Below are 18707 nucleotides of genomic sequence, written 5' to 3'. Positions count from 1 at the left end.
AAGGCTCCAGGAGACTCCAGAGCTCCCAAACAGGTACATCAAACAAATTCTGCCAGTGTGACTGTTGTCCAGGTGGGGAGATGCCTGGTGCTTCCAGAACCCTCTCCCAGGGGCAGGGATTGGTGCTAAGGTCGCTGGGGACACCTCACCGAGCTCTTATTCAGCGGACCGAGCTCCTAGCAAGGGGGCCAGGGCCGGAGGGCTAAGGTCACTCGGCTGCCACATGGCTGGTAGGGCTGCAGGCCCCAGGAAGCGGACTGGCAGGAGCTGGCACGTGGCCTTACCCCCGAGCCAGCCGTCCTGAGGTCACGGCAAATGTGACCTCAGCCCCCCGAGGGTCTTGGATCACTAGCCCCTGGGGAAAGGTCCAGGGAGGGAGCGCAGGGGAGGGGGAGGCCTGGCTTGTGCCTCCCTCCCCTGTCAGAGGGCAAGTGGACCGGGAGGCCATCCCAGGCATGGGCTCCCCCCGGCCAGGATGACAGCGCAGGTTGGGACCAGCCACGAGCTTGCCCAGGCCCAAAAGCCGCCCCCAAATAAGACCGGCCTATGAATGACCGACCTGTGAACGAGGCCCCCCGGTTGTGCGCGCAGGGTGCGGCTGTAAGCACTTGCCCGTTCCGGATCTCTGCGGCCAACAGGGAGGAGAAAACCCCACTTCGTGCACGTGGGGTAGAGCTTGGGGGGCGGGGGGGGGGGAGAGGGCTGGCGCGGGTTGCAGAAAATGCTGTTTCATGTTTTATTACATCAATGGCTTGAAATTTTTTATTTAACTTCAGCAAATATTGGAAATAGAAAAATGAATTCTGCAGAATTTCACAAATAAATTTGCAACCTCCACTGACATGTCTTCGATGGCGGCGCAGCGCTAATGCTATGGGCGTCACAACGAATGTGCGAAGTAGAAAACAGGCGGGAAGAGGCAGTAAAATACACAACAGCATTATTACAACGTGTTTTCTTTAAAATTCCAACGTGGATTTCCTTATCACTTCAAAAGATATACAGCATTTCCATTATATTTGCAAACTTAACCTTATACATCTTTTAAAATCTTGAAAAATGCTTAAGCAATCTAAAAAGCACTTGGCAAAGTTGATAGGTCTGCACGGTGGACACAGGGGGCCCAGGCCGGCCCCACGCGCCCAGCAGAGGCCGCGGGCTGGGGCGGGGCTGCGGGTGTGCTTGGGGGGCGCGGCTGGGCAGGGCGCTGCGCTCTGCGGAGGCTCACGGGACTCCAGTCTCCTGGAGACCAGCTTCCACCTGCCGTGAACAGCTTGTCCTGGGCCGCGGCCTGAGCAGGGCGCCAGCTAGTGTAATGCACTGGGTGGCTTGTTTTTGGTAGGGGCATACCAAGGGGCGCCAGCCATCGGGGACAGCAGCAGGGCGGAGTCTGGTTCAAAGGGACAGGAGCACTGGGAGTGAGAGGTGGGAGGCGGCGACCGTCGCGGGGACAAGCCCCGCTGCACTCACCGCGGCTCCCGGCCCCGGCCGTTCCGTTTTCACCTTTGGATTGGAGGTTCGCGACCGTCCATGGGTCTCACGGGCTGGAATCCACACCGCGCCGCCGTGAGGGGTCTTGGCAGACGCAAGCCCCACCCGGCGCGCGGCGTTCAAGTAACAAGGTGCCGAGCGCGCGGGGAGGCCCTACCACGTCCCACGGCTACACGGAATTAAATAAAACCAACTCTTAATGCATATGCAGATACGACTCAGGCCTCTCAGGATCTCTAAACTAAAAGTTAAACTACCATTTGCTTCAAGGGTACTAGAGTTTGCACAATAACTTATGAGAAGTTTTTCACAAAAATATATATATAATCACGACATTCACATTGATGACCGAAGACGACAAAGCGGAAATGAGCACCGCACCCGAGCCGCGGCCGTGCCCCGCGCCTGCCCGGCGGCCGCCCGAGTCTTGATATGTTACGAGGGTCTTCACGGAGGGGAGACGAGCCACCCGGCTTTGAAAGCCAAGCGGTTTCTTGCATCCACGACATGCTGTGCTGCCGGCGCCCGTGGCTGCTGCGGAGAGGGGCGCCTCGGCGCCAGCTCCAGCCACCCGGAGGGCGCGAGACACAGCAGGGAGGACCGAAGCTCGGGCACTGCCTCGCGTCCGCTTCACACGATGGGAGAGGCCAGCTCCGCCCCAAGTCTTCCCTGCCGATTTCCAACGACACGGTCGGCTGCTGACAAAAGCAAAATCCAGCCTGATGTGGCTCCTAGTGTTCTTCCGCCACCCGTCGGGCACGGAGGTGTGCCGCCCTTGGGCCCGTCCTTTTTGCCCAGCAGGCACGAGGTGACCCGCCGGGCAGGCCCCATTTCACGCCCTGATTGAATGACCTTTGCCTAGATTTCTAAAAGCAAAAAACCAAATCCATTCCCAACCTTCTAGGCTTCTAGCTGCCCTTCCTTCCTAGAGATCAGCCGACTCAAAAATATAAAAAAAAGGAGCAAGGTGCTTGGGAGTCAGGACACGGTAGATTTTAATTGCATATTTTAAATCCTTAAGAATTCTGCTTGTGCCTTAAAGCATCTACATTGTTTTTTCTTTTTGGTATTGAGAGCGGAAAGGTGTTTAGATGATGCACAGAACGACCACGCGAAAGCTACGCCGACGTACCAATGCAGGCTGGCCAGGCGGCTGCCCCCGGGCCTCCTCAGCCACCACGCTGGTCCTAGTGGTGCCCCCTCAGCAGCCCCCCACCTGGTAAGAGAAGTAATTCTGGAAGCTTCCAGTTTATTAGAAAATTTCACTTGTTCCCAGAGGAGCCGGACGGCCTGCCTCACAACTCTGCAGCTGCTTTTCCGCCATGGCCCCAGCCGCCGGCGCCCCTGCCCGTCCTGCAGCAGCGCGGACTGCGGGCGTGGGGGGGTTGGTGAACACGAGGTTCCCAGCAACACGGCGAGGTCAGCACGCCCAGAGCGGACAGCCTGCGGCTCCTGTACGGCCCTCCCCTGCTACTCTGAGGCCCTTTGTTGAGCTGATCCATGGTCAGAACCCTCAGGGTGGCCCTCGCCTCCTCAGCCCAGTGACGTCATCTTTGGCAAGCGATAAACTTCAAAGAAATAAGACACTAAAACAGAAAAGGGACTGGTAACATGGCTGCCAAAAGGAGAAGGCACCAATTCCAATGTACAAGCACCAGGTACGTGGTGTGGACCGCATCTTGGAGTCGGGCGGCGGCGGGAAGTCAGGACAGGGTGGGTGCGCCCAGGCGGGTGGCGGCGCTGAGAGGTGAAGGCAGAAGGTGTCGAGGTCCACGGTCCCTTGAAGCTGCAGCGTCGTGTCGAGGACAGCTGCTGTGAACGAGCGTTCCACGCAGGCGGGAGGGCGGGCCGAGCCGGTGGCAGAGGGCCACAGAGACGGTGCGGGGGCCACGGGGTGCTCCGGGCGTTTGCACAGAGGCTGGCACGCAGTTGGCCAGAGTCGGGCTTCCAGGAAGCATGATGTCACCTAGCAGACGCCTCAGGAGAGAGCAAGAGAAACTTCCCGAGAGCCAGCAGGGTCGCGGTCACTCTGGAAAGCACGTCATGCACGAAGTGGAGGTCGCAGGCCATGCGGGGACAGAGCCGCTGCTGGGCCGAGCGCCTGCTTGGAAGCTTGGCCAGGAGGAGCTGCCCGAGGTGGGCCCAGGAGCTCTGGAAAGCCATGGAGGCCCCGCAACGGGAGGCAGGCAGGCGCTTGGAACCCGGCGATGCCGGCGCCTGGGAAGTGGCGCCAACATGGGGAACGAGCGAGGACTAAGGCAGACGCAGCCAGGACGCGACCTGCGCCTTTTTGGTAACAGCTGCTTGTCCAGAGTGCGGTGCAGTTGTCAAGGTGACGCCTGGTGACGCCTGGCACCGGTGACACCGCCGTCCACACTGGTGCTCAAGCCCCAGCGTCTCATGAAGCGGACGCGTATCTGACGTCAAGAACAGAAGCAGCCTGAGGAGGAAACAGGAGTCAGCACGGCCACACCCCACGCGTGGTCTGCACAGAGGAGGCCCAGACGGCCTGTCCTGCCAGCACCACGGCCGGGTGGCCAGAGGGCAGGCCAGGTGCGGCCTCCACAGACACAGGCCCCGGGCGCGGAGGCTGCAGCCTCTCTGGCTCTGTGCCTTTGGGCAGGGTCTGGTCTCTTTGGAAAATCAGTTCTTATGCAGAATGCACCACAGCAGGGGCTGCTTCGAGGGACAAAGGGAAACCCCTGGAGCGGGCACAGCAGCGTACCCAGCTGGAGGCCGGCCCCGGGGGCATCCTCACTGGCAAAATGGTGACTAGCGCTCAGCCACAGGCCCTGCTGGAGCCAGGGGTGCCGGCACAAGTGGGGGTCTTCTCTAAAAGCTTTTAACTTTTTATGTTAGTGATACAGTTTTTAAAATGTGGTGTTTTCTAAGCTCGAAATTTAATACAGTCCTATACTGTACAATTAAAAAAAAAAAAAAAAAGCTTGCAAGGCATCTCTTAACCCCTCTGTTCTTCTCAAGGCTGACTCCCAGACCCAGATCTCAAGGCCCAGGTGCACTGAGGTGCACAGCAGCCCTCCGGGCGTCACTGCTGGGCAAAGCGCTGGACGATGGCTCCAGAGCCTGACCACAGCAGTCCCTTTCAGGCAGAATCACAGCGCAGGGCGGCAGTCCCCATCGCAGCAAACCTTTCCTCACTAAGCACACTCACCGTCCATGTCGTCAGCAACTCCAGTCCGGCCTTGTGCTTGCTCAGGCCCCCCCCACCCCGGCTGGACTCCAGCCCGGCCCTGAGCGCCCTGCTCGGGCTCCCCTTCCCTCCCAGACCTGAAGGGAGAAAGTCTCTGGTGGACAGGCCTTAGGCCCCCAAGCTTCTGGCCACCTGATGCCCCTCCCTCTGTGCACTGCGCAGAGAACACCCAGGGTGGGGCGGGCAGCTGGCAGGCAGGGGATGACCCAGAGGCCAGCCGACAAGGACACCAGGCTCGAGCCCCGAGCAGAGCAGTGATCCAGCCAGCTGGCCAGCGTGCCCAACCTTGGTGGACGGAGAGGAGCAGCCGGTCCTCACAGATGAATTTCCTGCTGCAGAGCAACCGGAAGACAGAAAGCCAGGGTGACTCTAAGAGAGGCAGGGGCCAGTGACAAAGAAAACATGGGGAGAGGGCGAGATGCAGATGGCTGGCGAGGCAGACAATGGCGGGCCCCAGGGGACAACCGGTCGCCCTCCAAGGACCTGCTTGGTGGCGGGGGAAGGCCTAGGCCAGGAGGATGGGGCAGTCAGCTGGGAAAGAGTCCTGAGGTGCGCTGCTGTGCGGTCGCCATGGAGGGGGATCATCAGGGACGGACCTTCCTGACAAGCCGGAAATGAAGTCACTGGCTACTAGGGCCAGTCAGGGCATGAGGTGTCTTAACAGAGGGACGCACGAGGAACTGGGGTGTCTGGGTCCCGGCCTGACCATCCCTTCCTTTGACGGAGCGCCATGGCCATGTGTGCAGCAGAGGGGCCGGCGCTCCCACAGGCCGAGGGAGGCTTCTGCCCTGGCAAGTTTGTGAAGGCCCTTTGTACTTCCAGCCTGTGAGCTGTGTCCAGGCCTAGACGCCGACTGGCTGGGAAGGTATGACCGGCTCGGGAAAACAGACGAGTGTCACTGCCTGCGCCAGGGCTAGGCCATGCACAGCCAGGCCTCAGGGGCTACTGTCGCTGCCAGGGCAGACACTCTGCTCCCTCCTCACAAGGGCCTCTGGCAGAAGCCTCCAGAGAGTCAAAGTATGTCACCATCAGCATGTGCATGCTCCTGTTGGCCGCGGCCAAGGCAGAGCCTAACCACCGAGGTCAGCTCCCCAGGGCCACCCTGCTCACCTGACCGGGGCAGGGCCTGGCTGCCCCTGCAACAGGCTCTGAGCACAAAGGGGTCGCATAGACAACACAAAACAGGCCATTTCCAGGCAGTGCTGCCCCGCCCGCGAGTCTGATGAAGTGGTGACTTTGCCTGCAGAGCTCAACTCATCCCTTTTCATGTCAGAGACAAACTCCAAAGTCCAGGGTGGCTGTGAGTGGCCCCTGACCTGGGCCAGTGCCACTCACTTGTCCGTGGGTGTGGGGAGTGCACAGCAGGGCAGGCCAGCCTAAAGGAGGGAATGGCCAGCCCATCAGCCACAGGACACAGGGAGGGAGCAGGCGGCCCCGCGGCTTTAGTAATCCCCTGCCGGGTCCTGGAGTCGACCAGAATGTCCACCACCATGCAGCCATGGCCTGGAGCCGTGCCCCTCAACACTTGAGCCAGCCATCTGCAGACACACCAAAGGGTGGATGGTGTGGCCAGCGGGACTGGCGCAAGCCCTGGCTGGGGAGCCTGTGGCCTGCCATGAGCCCACAGCACGCTGACGTGACTGAGCTCTCACAAGCCTCCAGGGCCCACCCCTGACGTGCACAGTCTTTCTGCGTTCAGACAGCACTGGTTTAAGTAAACCCGGGTGGAATTCAGAATCTGCCTAGGAATTAAAATGTGAGCAACACATAGTGACAAAAACTGACTGGAGTCAGACCGTGTGGCGTTTAAGGTAAGAGTCAAGTTACTGAGCCCAAAGGTATTTCCACAGCTGAAAGCTGCCCTCCCTGAAGAGACTGGCACCAGCGAAAGAGAAGGGCTTGTTGCACACGTACCTCGTCCTCCTCTTCAGGCACCTTGATGGAGTTATCCGGGGACTTCACGGGCTTCTGGCTACTGGGCCCGTTGGCCGCCTCCTTCCCGTGCTCCGCCTCCCACTCTTGCAGGACCTCATCGATGTTGAAGCGGCGTCGATAGTTCACGAAAAAGTTTTTCACTTGTACTACTGACTTGTTCCCAATCACATCTGAGATGGCCTGAAAATCTCGGCCATATTTCCTGATGGCTGAGGACACAAGAGAGCATTTTTATCAACAGAAGAGGAAAACCATTTTCCAAACACACAACTGACACCCCACGTCCAGGTATGAAAGCCACAGGCCTCAGCAGCGGGCAGGCCCTTAGCGCGAGGCCGGCGGAGAGAATAGCCAGCATGGTTCTCCCACCGACAGCCATCCAGCTGCCCAGCCTGACCCCATCACGCCCCTCAGGTTGCAGATGGCCCCGGGCCCGGCAACGTCCCCCGAGGGCTGTGGCTACTCCACAGTGTCTCTTTAAGGCCCCAAGCCCAGAGCACCTGACCGCAGAGCCGCAGCCTTGGGCCTGCTGCGCTCCTGCTCAGGGAGGACACTCACACCTTCAGGAAACCAGGCTCCAGGTTAATGTCACATCCTGGAGACACGGGGAGGCAGAGGGAAGGCCCACAGGGAACGCGGTCACTGGCTACAGTGATGCTCGCCAAGGGGGGCTCTCTGGGAATGCGGCGTGGGGAGCAGGTGGGGCAGCCTTTTCCAGAGCGTGTTCTAAGGAGAAGGCCCCTCACCTTGTACGGCGAGGAGCTGCTCCTCCGTGGTCCAGCGCGCGTTACACTTCTGGGCGACCTGGGCAGCAAAGGACTGCATTAGCACACTGCAGTGAAAGGAGCTGTCCCAAACAGGGCGGGTGAGGCTTTTTCTCACACTAGAGCATCAACATCAACTAGGCACATAAACTCGCGCCTATGCCTGCTAAAGGATGTACATTCATGGCTGTTTTCTTGGACACACACAGCTCGGGTGTCACCTCCAAGATGGCCTTAGCATCTCCTCACCTCTGGCAGTCGATATGGTTCTATCCCACCATCAAGTTTTTCTTTGAGAGCACTGTTTGTCTGCTTAATGTTCTGAATCTAAGAGACAGAAGAAAACATTTTAATTTACAAAATGAAAAAAAAAATTCCCAAAGGTTTAAAAAGAAAATAGAACTAAAAAAACTAAAAGAAACAAAAGACCAAGAGCAAAGACGTCGCTGAGCTCCATGGCAGCCCAAAATGGAGGCCCAACCGCGTCCTCAGAGACATCTGCCTGGCCCTAACTGGCGCGCGCAGCTGCAGACAAGGGGCCGCAGCAAGGGAGGGAGGGCGGGAAGGAGTTTGCTCGCAGCCCAAAGCCCCCTGTGGTCACAGCTGGTCGCCTGAGCAGCAGAACTAGCCCCGGGGCTCTGACACGGAAGACATGGCGCAAGGCCAGGGCTTCTAGGCCCACGACCCCAAGTGACGGCAGGTGGGCGGCGAGAAGCAGGAGGAGCTGGGGCTGGAGCAGGCGCCGAGCGGGGAGCCTCGGACTCCAGGCCCAGAGGGCCCCAGGCAGGTCCACATGCACCACGGCCTTCTTGATGGGGAGGAAGACAGGAAAGCAACGGGCCTGTTTCCCACAAAGCTCATTTGGACCAACTGTAACTTCTGTTTCTCACGAATTATCTTTTCCCGTATCGTTGCTTTGATTCAACAAAACTACACTTCCACTGCCCTCGGCCAATCGAAAGGACACAAACGAACACCACAAACTGCTCGCTCAGCCCACGTCCCACCGGGCCTCCGCCCTGCACGGGCTTGGGCGCACCTGTCCCCACACGCAGCAGGGGTGCGCCTGAGGGCAGACTGTGGGCGCGGGCACCCAGGCTCGCGAGTTAAGAAACAAGGAGAGGGGCCTTCCCGGTGGCGCAGCGGTTGAGCGCTGGGTTGCGAAGCTGCTCACAGCCTCTGCAGCGCTGGTTCGATCCCCGGCTGCTCCCCGGCCACCGGAGGAGGGTCCCACATGGTGCGCAGACCTCTCCTGCCGCCCGCTGCTCCCCTCAGCAGTGTGCTTCGGTCCTTCTGCCTGCTCTGCTCCCCGCTCTGGCTCTGGTGAATTCTCTCACCCTCCCGTGCTTCTGACTGTACCCAGTGCTTGTATAAATAAATAAATAAATCTTAAAAATAATAATAATAAAAAAAAAAGAAACAAGGAGAGAACCAGGCTCATCCTCCTGAGCGAGGCGTCCGCGTCTCTCTCCGGCAGATGGTGCCCCCAAGCAGAAGTCCCACTGAGGCAGGTGAGGAGAAGCAGGGCGAGGAAGCACGCTCACCCTCTTTAACAAACTCTCCTCTTTTTTTTTTTTCAATTTATCAAGTTTTATTTTTGGATATGGGCTAAATCTCAGGAACGGTGGGCCATCTTCAGCCTGCCGTCTTGTACAAGGCTGAGACGTGCGTAACAAACTCTCTTCTAACTCCACAGCGCCGAGCGCCGACAGCTCGCAGAATCTCCGCCTCATGCCCCGTCCTCCCAAGTGCCGCTTCTTCTCAGGGCTTTTAAAGGGAAGTAGATGGGCTGAGAAGAGGTCCCTGTGGTCAAGGGCGCCAGCCGCAGAGCCAGCCCCCAGGCCTATCTGGGTAGTGCCAAGTCGGCCTTAAAGACAAGTGAGAAGGAAAATGCAGGAAACGTGCTCAAAATGTAGAGTAAACCACAAATGGGGACCTTGGTTTACAGAAATTTGCGTTAGTTTATTTTGAAAATGTACAAGAAAGAAACTGGCCCGGAGCTCACTCTGGCGGGCACTGGAGACAGCGCCGCTGCCAACGCAGTGGCCCTGGTCCCGAGGACTTGGGTTTTAACAAGCTCAGACACAAATGTCCATATGTGGGTTTTTGCCACCGCGCAGCCGCGCCCACGCCTGTGCAGAGCAGGGACGCAGGTCACGGAATTCTCCCTCAGTGAAGAGCCCGGCCTAGAAACTTCTGTCAGGGAATCAGCAAATTCTCAAGTCGGGAGTCTGGAGAACGCCCAGCCCTGGCAGCCTGTCGGATGTGTCCTCTGCTCCCTCTCACCGCTTAGCCATGCTCCTGTGGGCAGAGCCAGGCCTACACTGCCGCTGATGGAGCGCTGTCGTCCACAGGCCGGCGACGTGTCTGCACACACGCCTGCTCCCCACGATCGAGAGAGGGGCATGGAGGGTCTTTCCGAGGCCAGAAAGCAACCACCGGCCTCGGAGCACCGTAGACCCACGTCTGCTAGTGACGCTGACCCTACCAGGGGCAGCTAGTGGGGCGCCAGTCCAGGAGCGGAGGGCGAGCTGCCAGCACCCAACCGCGCAAGTGACCCTGTGCTGGGGAAGACACTGGCCGCCGTGGAAGCGGCATTTAAGGAGATGGCAGCAGCAGCACGCAGACCAAGCAGCGCTGCCCAGCCGCCCCCACCCCCGGGCTGGACACAGCCTCCGATCCTTGACCTGGGGGTGGGTGCTCAGAGGCTGCTCTCAGACGTCAGGTGCCCACTCTCCCTGAGGCCCAGGGACCTGGCATTGCTTTCTAGGTGACGACATCCCTGCGGCCAGGAGCAGCCCTGGGAAGCGCTGGCCATGGCCCCAGAACCTCGGGGAAGGCCAAAGCCCTTCCTGCTAAGAGGGGCAGATGGCCAGCTCTGCCTCCACCTCCCCCACCTGCTGGGGATGAGATGCGAAGCTGCAAGATGGCTTCCGGAGCGCCCATTGCCAGCAACAGGCACGACGAGATGCCCAGCCCTCGAGGCCAGGCTGCCAGCCACTGAGGCTGGGACTTCTAGCTATTTGAGAGAAACAAATCCTCGATTACTTAAGCTCTCGGTGATCAGGTTTTCAGGCGACAATGTTTGTGACAGACCAGCAGGCACGAGGCTCCTGGACCAATGGACCACAAGACACGCCCACCTTGTGCCGTCCTGACCTGCTCCCTTTGCATCGTGAAGCCCCTGCCCTGGCACCACACGGCCAGCTGGAGCGTGACGGGTGAGGCGACAGGTCTCCGCTGCAGACAGCCAGGCAGACATGCACGTGTGGAAGAGGCCACGGGCGAGACCGCAGAAGGTAAGGCCCCTTCTTCCAGCCAGACCCACAACCAGAACCCTCGTTCTGAAAACCAGAGACTCTTTCATCTGTCATGCTAGAGGATGAGTAACAGCTTTGTGGAAGCGCTTTAGCACAGTCACTTCCGACAGCCGGCGGCAGGGACCCGGCAGAGCGCTGCCCCGAGGCCCTTGCGGAGGACGAGAAGCGCCACGCGGCCCTGATCAGAGCTCACCCACGCTTCACAAGAGCTGAAACCGCTCGCGCCGCAGCCTCACACATCCTGGGAGATCGGGAGGGAGAGGATAAAGCTCCTCGTATGGAAAAAAGCCCAGAAGATAAAGTGATTCTCCTAAGATGAGAGCACAACCGAGCCGGCTGCTGGGCAAGAGGCTGGCCCTGGGCCGCCTCACCAGACCCCACTCCCTCAGCGACCAAGCCACACGAGGCCACTTTCACCTCCCAAGGAAAGCATCTGGATCAACACGCGCTGGGCAGACAACCGGAAGTCAGCCGCCTGGCCACGGCGCCCCGGCGGGCAGCGGGCACGAATGAAAGAGCAACACTAAACCGCGGGGCAAAGCCAGACACGCGACCAGCGAGCTCTCCTGCAGGGCACACGTCACTAGAAGAATCACTTTGAAAAACAATGTTTTTTCCTAAGAATGACATAAAGTACCAGAACAAAAAGCCCTGAGGACCACGGGCCCTGGGGAGGCCAGACGGCCTCGTGTGCCGTGTCCAGGGCTGCCCTTAGGGTGGAGGTTCTGGTCTATACGGTCACTACAGCCTCAATCAAAACTCTAAGAAAATGATACTTCTGGAAGGTCAGGTGGTTCTAAATTGTACAGAAAATAGAAAGGGTCTGGAACGGGGGCGAGCACCCCGGAGGCTGCAGCAGCAGGGCCAGACGGCTCTTGCCGGGGGCACTTCCGTCCCACTAGGATCACAGACCCGGGGCCCGGCCGAGACCAAGCCGCGGCGGGGAAGGATGGTCTCTAAGACAGCAGGCACTCTATGTGCCCACACCACTGCCGGAGGCCGCCGGCCGGGCAGACACGCCCCTCCCCACCACAACACACACAGCACCCCAGCAGGGCCGAGGTTCCAGAAGCGAAGGCGGCTGAGACTCCCAGAAGCGGGACCTCCGTGCACCCGACATGGGCTCCTAACGCGAAAGACCAGAGGGGGCCTGGGGGGCTTCCACGGGGAAAGTCTGTCCGTCACAAGACACTGCTGAGAAAGCAGACAGGCAGGACTCAGAGTAGGGCGGGGCCTGGCAAACATGGTGATGCCTAGGCCTGCCGGGGAGGTGCCGCGGACATTTGCTGAGCCAAGGCAAAGATGCTGCCACCACAGGCTGACCCAGCCCAATGTCAGCGCTGCTGCCGCCAGGAAAGCCCGATGTACGGCCCAAACTGTTCTGCCGCGTGCCGTGGAACCGTCAGCCCTGCTCGCACTACTGGGCATGGGCACCCAGCCAGCAGCCCCTCAGGCAGACGCCCCAGGACACGCTGCTGGCAGAGTCATGCGCAGCCCCGAGGGAGAAGGTGGCCTGAGGGTGCTTCGCCCACACAGCGAGGAAGATGCACATGGCCACTCACTACTCCGTGTGCCTCATGTACTGGACAAACCAGCCATGAAAGAAGCCACTTCACAAGACTCTGTCTATACAAACTCAAAATGGGGAGAACGACACGTGATGGAAAAGCCAAGACCAGGCCACCTAGTGGGAGGCGGGCAAGGATGCGGCAAGCCCCAGGGTGGCCTGCGACCCAGCTACCTGGCCATGCGCTCCGGCTCTCACACAGCGAACACTCCAATTTTGAAAATAATTTAAGGGAAAAATAAATCAATGGACCAGCACCTAAACTGTTCCAGCCAATTTCATAGAAACAAAATGCACAAGGGCCTCTCTGGTGGCACAGGGGTTAGTCTCAGTGTTATGAAGCGATGGCCAGCCACTGCGGCCTGAGTTCGATTCCTGGCAAGGGAGCTACCCACAGGACGCAGCAAGACCTCTCCTGTCTCCCCGCTGTTCCCCTCTGCAGAAGATCTCAGTGGATCCGCCTGCTCTGCTCCCCACTCTGTCTCTGGGGAGTCCTCGCACCCTGCATCTCTGGCCTGCATCGCAATTCTTGCATGCATTAATAAATTAAGAAAGAAATAAATTAAAATAGAAACAAAATGCCCTTTGCCATTTGTGGAGACAGAACGCCCACTGCTGACTTCGCTGACATGGCTGTGGGTACCTGGCGCTTGATGGAAACCAGCTCCATGTCCAGGTGTCGAAGCACGGTGGTAGCCGCTGTGGCATTGGCAGAAACGGCCTCCACATCTTCTTGAGAAAGGAACATCCCTCTCGGAGGCTTCCTTTTCGCTCTATTCTTCGCTTGTGTGCTGTGCTTTTCTTTTTTAATCTGAGGAACTGTCTCAGTGGGGGGCACCTGCGTGATACATGTGTTTGATAAATGAAACTGAAAAAAAAAATTAAAATGCCCAATGTGGGCCTCCTTGATGACACAGGCATTAGTCTCAGGCTGTCACTGCTGTGGCCTGAGTTCGATCCCCGGCCAGGGAGCTACCCACAGGGTGCACCAGCCCTCTCCTGTCTCCCCGCTGCTCCCCTCAGCAGTGGTTTTCAATGGATCCACCTGTTCTGCTCCCCACCATCTCTGGTGAGTCCTTTCACCCCCACCCCTCTGGCCTAACCCCAGTTCTACCAAAAACAAGAAAAAGAGAGAGATACTGTGCATAAACAAATAAACGAAATGCCCAGCAAAGGTGAGAAAGTGCTATCTCCTTAACAGGGTCCAGTCTAAGCCCAGTAACGTGCATGCCACAGTCACCAGCTCCAGAGCGCAGCAGGCAGTTAACAGGCAGGAACACTGGCTAGTGAATTTGGGAAAACACTTCAAAGTGTACTCCATTTCCTTCTTGTACAGACACATCCTCATTCTATCACTTTAAGACTGTAGCAGTAAGCACGCTCACCTGCCTGCAGTAATTGGGGAAATCTGTATTCTCCCCTGGGGAGCTTTGTGAATAAGGAACTATTTTATCCTAACAGGCCCTAACAATACAGAGGACAGATGACCACTGTAAGGAAAAAATGATTCTGCACATGTATAAAATATACATTCAAGTCCTGTAAATCTTCTCAGAAGTCCACAAAAATATAAACTTCAATGTGAAATTATGACTGGTTTATACTTTTTTTTGGAGATGACACAACGTTTAGGGCAACTGTGTGACTTACTTCAAACAGTATACGTGTAATCTTAAAATGCATGGCTGATTAACTTTCTTAAAAGTGCTTTCTCTAAAATCAAAACCTCCAGCAATGGAATGCAGTAAACGCTCGCCAGGAAAGAGTGACCACTCACTGGCCCCTGCTTTGAGAGGAAAGGGCTTGTGACTGTTCGCAGCCACCTTCTGCTGCGTGCATTAGCATGGCCAGCACGGCTGGACATGCCAGGCCTCTCCGCTCCATGGCGCAGCCACCACGCCTGACAGCAGGCACATGCAGTACATGGACATACCACGGGCGGCCAGTCCAGTACTGTGCCGCACCGTGCTGCCCACCCGCTGGCCACATATCTGCTTGGGCAACATTTTAGTAGTTGAAGAAACCAAGATTCAACCATTATTTTTGAATCAGACATTGTTTTATATAAATAAGAATTACAGAAATTAATATAAAACCCAGCCTTCTTTCATTAAAAATGTTCTATTGAAAGAACCTTACAAATAAAAATGCATCAAAACAAAGCTTATTAAAAATTGTAAATGTGATCTGGTTTCCCAAACAATCCAATGTAGCGAGCCCTTCTGGGTCCTGGCAAGCTGCTGCCACCCAGCAGTCACTAGCTCCAAGGTGGTGACACGCACCAAAAGACATCTTAAAGATGTTTCTAGAACACTCTGACCCAGCAATTCAACTGCCAGAAATTAATTCTAATGGAAAAAATTAAGAGCACTGATATGAGTGTGTGGACAGGGGCCGCCGCCTGCTAAGCAGCCGCAGTGCTGTGGGTGCCGTGCTCACTGCCACATGCAAGCGTGGGGCTCCCGCTCTGTGACACGTGTATCATGGCAGAGTGTTAAGGTCGAGGTACATCCAGACACCTCCGCTCTTCCCAGCCTAATACAGCTGTTCTCCTATAATGCCCTTTTGAACGAGAGACTCCTCGGAGGCTCTACTACAGCTGCGGGCGCTGTCTGAGCAGCAGCGGTGAGCATGCACTGGGCATGTCCATGCTGGACTGGTCCTCCAGTTAGAGCTAAGGGCTGAAGGGCTCCAGGGTGCTCAGCAGCCCTTTCCTGGGGGGAGCCCTGGTGATATCCCTGGGGGGGTCTGTGCAGGTGAGGCTTGGCTTGGGGTGTCCAACCTGTTCCATGGAGTCCTGGGTCTCCCTGGAGAAGCCTGAGGTTCCCACACATGCTTTACTAAATTATGGGTACCATGATCCACCATGCAACCCCCATCCTCACACCCCACTGTTCTCAGTGGGAAAGTCACAATAAACAAATGTTACATATAAACAAATGTTACAAATAAAACAGTCACATGCAACTGCAGAGATTCATGGGTCCTTTAAATCCAGAGACTAAAAACACCTGGGTGATTCTGAAGACGGGCGAGACCAACGTTCACCGTGGTGCAGCGTCCCTGGGTATGACCCAGGCCGCTGGCTCTGCCAGTGCCAGGAAGACCACCAGGCTGGGCGCCTCAGGAAGGAAGGCAGCCAGGGCCCTGCTTCCCCCGGCAAGCCCCGCGCTCGCTGCGGCTGCCTTGTCCTCGAAGGCTTCCCTTTACTCATGTTTCTTGGTCAACAAAACTCTAAGTTCTATAAAGCGAAGTGAGTATTGTTTAAAAACCATATTATGACCCCTTGGACACAGCACTTACTATATTACGTAGGGTAGAGGAAGGGGAACGTTTTACTGAAGGAACTAGTAATGACATGTATTTGCCTAAACAATACCAGGGGAAAAAATACCTCCTTTTTGCTTTCCTTGTTTTGATCAATCTCAATGTCAATGGGGTTATTTCCATTTGTTTCTTCCAGTTCATCCTCACTGGAAGACAAGAACAGGTTACTACAGGTTACTTTATACTAATTCTATTTAATACACAAACATAAGCAATAAAATGACTCAACGACAGATATAATAGGAAATCAGTATTTGTTTTCAGAATGCTGAGATAAAAACATCTTTAAAATTAAAATAATGAGGGCCTCCCTGGTGGTGCAAGGGGTTAAGACGCAACCTACGCAGCTGTCCACAGCCACTGCAGCACGAGTTCAATCCCCACCCAGGGAGCCGACCCACATGGCGCAGCAGACCCCTCCTGTCTCCCCGCTGCTCCCCTCAGCAGTGGATTTCAGTCAGTCTGCCTGTTCTGCTCCCCACTCTATCTCTGGTGAATCCTCTCACCTCCCCTCCACACCTCTGGCCTGTACCCCATCTCTTGTATGCATAAATAAATAAATCTTTAAAAATAAAATAATGACTCCATGGTTCTTTCATTCTAAATGATAAAAATACCAGTAAAGTAGGTTTCCAACTCCTAAACCCGGTCTAGAACACCACTACTTTATACTTGTGAAGTGCTTTCTCTCGACTCAACTGAAGTATCTTTACACTGTTTCTTACATTTCCCCATGACTGCCCGGTGGAGGACCAGGACAGGGGGACCAGGCCGACAGAGAAGTCAGGCACAGACTAGGGAGCGACGCCATGCTTGGGCCCACCTGCCTCCTCACAGAAACACAAGCCTGAGAGTGGGAGGGCCCAGCTTGCGGTCGGGATAACTGGTATTTTAAATTAATTAAATTTTAGAACACTTGCGCTGTACGGCACTTCAGGTATTTTTACCTACATTCACCTATGTAATATTCATTTTGAAACAAAAACAAAAGCCACGGTGTGGCAGGTAGGACCTTCACCACATCCAGGAAGAGCCCCAAGGCTCAGCGAGACCACAGCCCCTGCACGAGGCTCGCCTTCCAGCCACCCTCCTCACCCCAGGAGTGACAGGTTGTGGCCGGGGAGAGAGCGCCCGAGGAGGCACCCTGGGGCTGAGAGGGCTCCGTCTTGGGGCAGGAGAGGGTTCCGTCCCGGTCCCTGTTCTTCCTTCCCAGGGCTCGCCCTGCCCGTACCGCGGTTCCCCGCACGGTGATGCTGCAGCCTGGCCTCTGATCCCCTGAAGGATAACAAACCCCAGTTTACTTCCTCATTTAAGCCTGACTTCAGTGCAGAAGGATGCACCTGCCTGCAGTGACAGGCTCAACTGAGAGACAGTGAATAAGACCTGCACGTAGCGGAAATGCCAAGTCTAAATCCAAGCTGCCTGAGCCCTTCCCCAGCTAGTAAAAGCGCGGACCCCACCCAGACCTCAGATGGATGCTGCAGAGCAAAAGCACACGGCTGCGTCAAGGGTGGCGTCCCCAGACTCCTACAGCCCGAGCGTGGGTGGGGCATCCTCAGCACCGCTGCCCTTTCAGACGTGGCCCAGAGTCCAGGCTCTCCAACAGCCGCGCGCCCCCCGGCCTGTTCCAGGTCCTCTTTCACTCGAAATCACAAAAGCTCCTCTGAGATGGGGCTATAGAGATTACACAGTTCCTCTTCCTTCATTTAACATTTTTTTTTTTTAAATTAAAAGTGTGGAAAATAGGTTTTAAAAACCACCAACATTTTCCCCCAACCTAAAAAAGGGTCACGTTGGTGTATGGCTTTCTGGACTTTAATAAACACCATCGTCTAAGAACAGAGGAAATTAAGGCCGGGGGTGGAAAGTGCTGACCGGCCTTGCCCAGGAGGGTCTAAGCTGGACCTCTGCTGGAGGCTACAGCCACTTCCGAGCGGAGCTCAGCCCCTCAGCCCACCTTTCAGACCATAAGACGCAGTATGCGCGCTGCTCTGTCCGTGAAACTCATATTTTTACTAAGAAATCACAAAATGTCCCCTCCTCCCCTCACAGTCACAAAACAGATGATCAGAAACAGGAAGGAAACCCAAACTGTTCTGTGATCTCTCCTAATAAACCCAACATACAAGCTTGTCAGTGCTGCATAAGCAAACCACATTAATTTCAGCCCTGGACACCCAGGTGCCCCCTCTAGCAGGAGACGCCCTGCGGCAGCATGAGGATGCGCTCGGGCAAGGCCTCTCTCGAGTCACAGGTCTACCCGCAGCTGGCGGTGGTGAGAACACCACCAGCATGGAGCAGGCTCACGTGCTGAACAGCTCACGAGCGCTGAGCCGGGGTGTGTGCCAGCCTGGGCTCCGGGGACGGTGCGGGAAAATGCAATCACCCCACCTTTCCTAGTCGGGCTCCCCAGGTCTTTAGAACCGCTGCAGCTCGGGACAGCCCCCAGCACACTGACCTCTCCTCACGCTCCCGCTTCTGCTTCCGAGCGTGGCGGTCCATCACGCTGGTCTTGGTCCTGGTCTTCTTCCAAGAATAGTAGAACTTGACGAGGCTGGCGATCGACTTGTCAGGAAGCTGCACGTCAAAGACGAGTCGATTTAGGTTTAAACCTAATCTTTACAAATCAAGCGTGTTTAGGTACATGTAATAAAGATCACGCACCCACATTATGAAAGGCCTGGGCCTCAGAGCCTTTCCTCTAAAGAAGACAACTGCTGAAGAACTTTCCTCCCTGCAACTCCAAGTTACTAATGTTCCAACTGTACACTTAGCTCATGAGTCCATTTAAGAAGAATCCGAATCTCATGCACCTAAAGTTCTAGCGTAACTTTTGGATTTTATTTTCAAATTCACTTCAAGCCCTGACACAGCTGTCCACAAGCATTCATGGAAGGAGCCCACCGAAGAACTTTCTAGAAGGTGAAAGGCAGGCAGGTCTTCCCCAGGTAGGCAGGTCTCTGACACGCCACCTCAGATAATCCCCAAAGACCCTTCCTATAGGACTCATCTTCTGGGGGAGTCCCACCAGGGAGGGCAGGCGTGACACCGCCAAGCAGGGAGAGCTGGGGAGTGTCACTTGTGCAGTGGGC

At 56.3% G+C, this 18707-nt stretch overlaps 1 protein-coding gene across 1 annotated transcript in view; it reads right to left on the bottom strand.

Annotated features, from left to right (window-relative positions):
- Positions 1 to 722: 722 nt before the first annotated feature.
- The window catches only part of RCOR1 (REST corepressor 1), a 73926-nt gene continuing 55941 nt past the window's right edge, over positions 723 to 18707 (bottom strand). The window contains exons 6-12 of the mRNA XM_037504050.2: positions 18074 to 18192; positions 15683 to 15761; positions 12932 to 13126; positions 7651 to 7728; positions 7384 to 7441; positions 6617 to 6846; positions 723 to 3931 (exon numbers count right to left, since the gene is read on the bottom strand). Coding sequence (XP_037359947.1) covers positions 3890 to 3931; positions 6617 to 6846; positions 7384 to 7441; positions 7651 to 7728; positions 12932 to 13126; positions 15683 to 15761; positions 18074 to 18192 — 801 coding nt within the window. The 3' untranslated portion in view covers positions 723 to 3889. The remainder of the gene's footprint in view (positions 3932 to 6616; positions 6847 to 7383; positions 7442 to 7650; positions 7729 to 12931; positions 13127 to 15682; positions 15762 to 18073; positions 18193 to 18707) is intronic.

Source organism: Talpa occidentalis, unplaced genomic scaffold (genome assembly GCF_014898055.3).
Source record: "Talpa occidentalis isolate TD23 unplaced genomic scaffold, MPIMG_talOcc4v2.1 talOcc4.11, whole genome shotgun sequence".
NCBI classification, from domain to species: Eukaryota; Metazoa; Chordata; class Mammalia; order Eulipotyphla; family Talpidae; genus Talpa; species Talpa occidentalis.
Note: the sequence above shows the minus strand (reverse complement) of the source record. Positions and strands in the feature narration are given on the sequence as shown.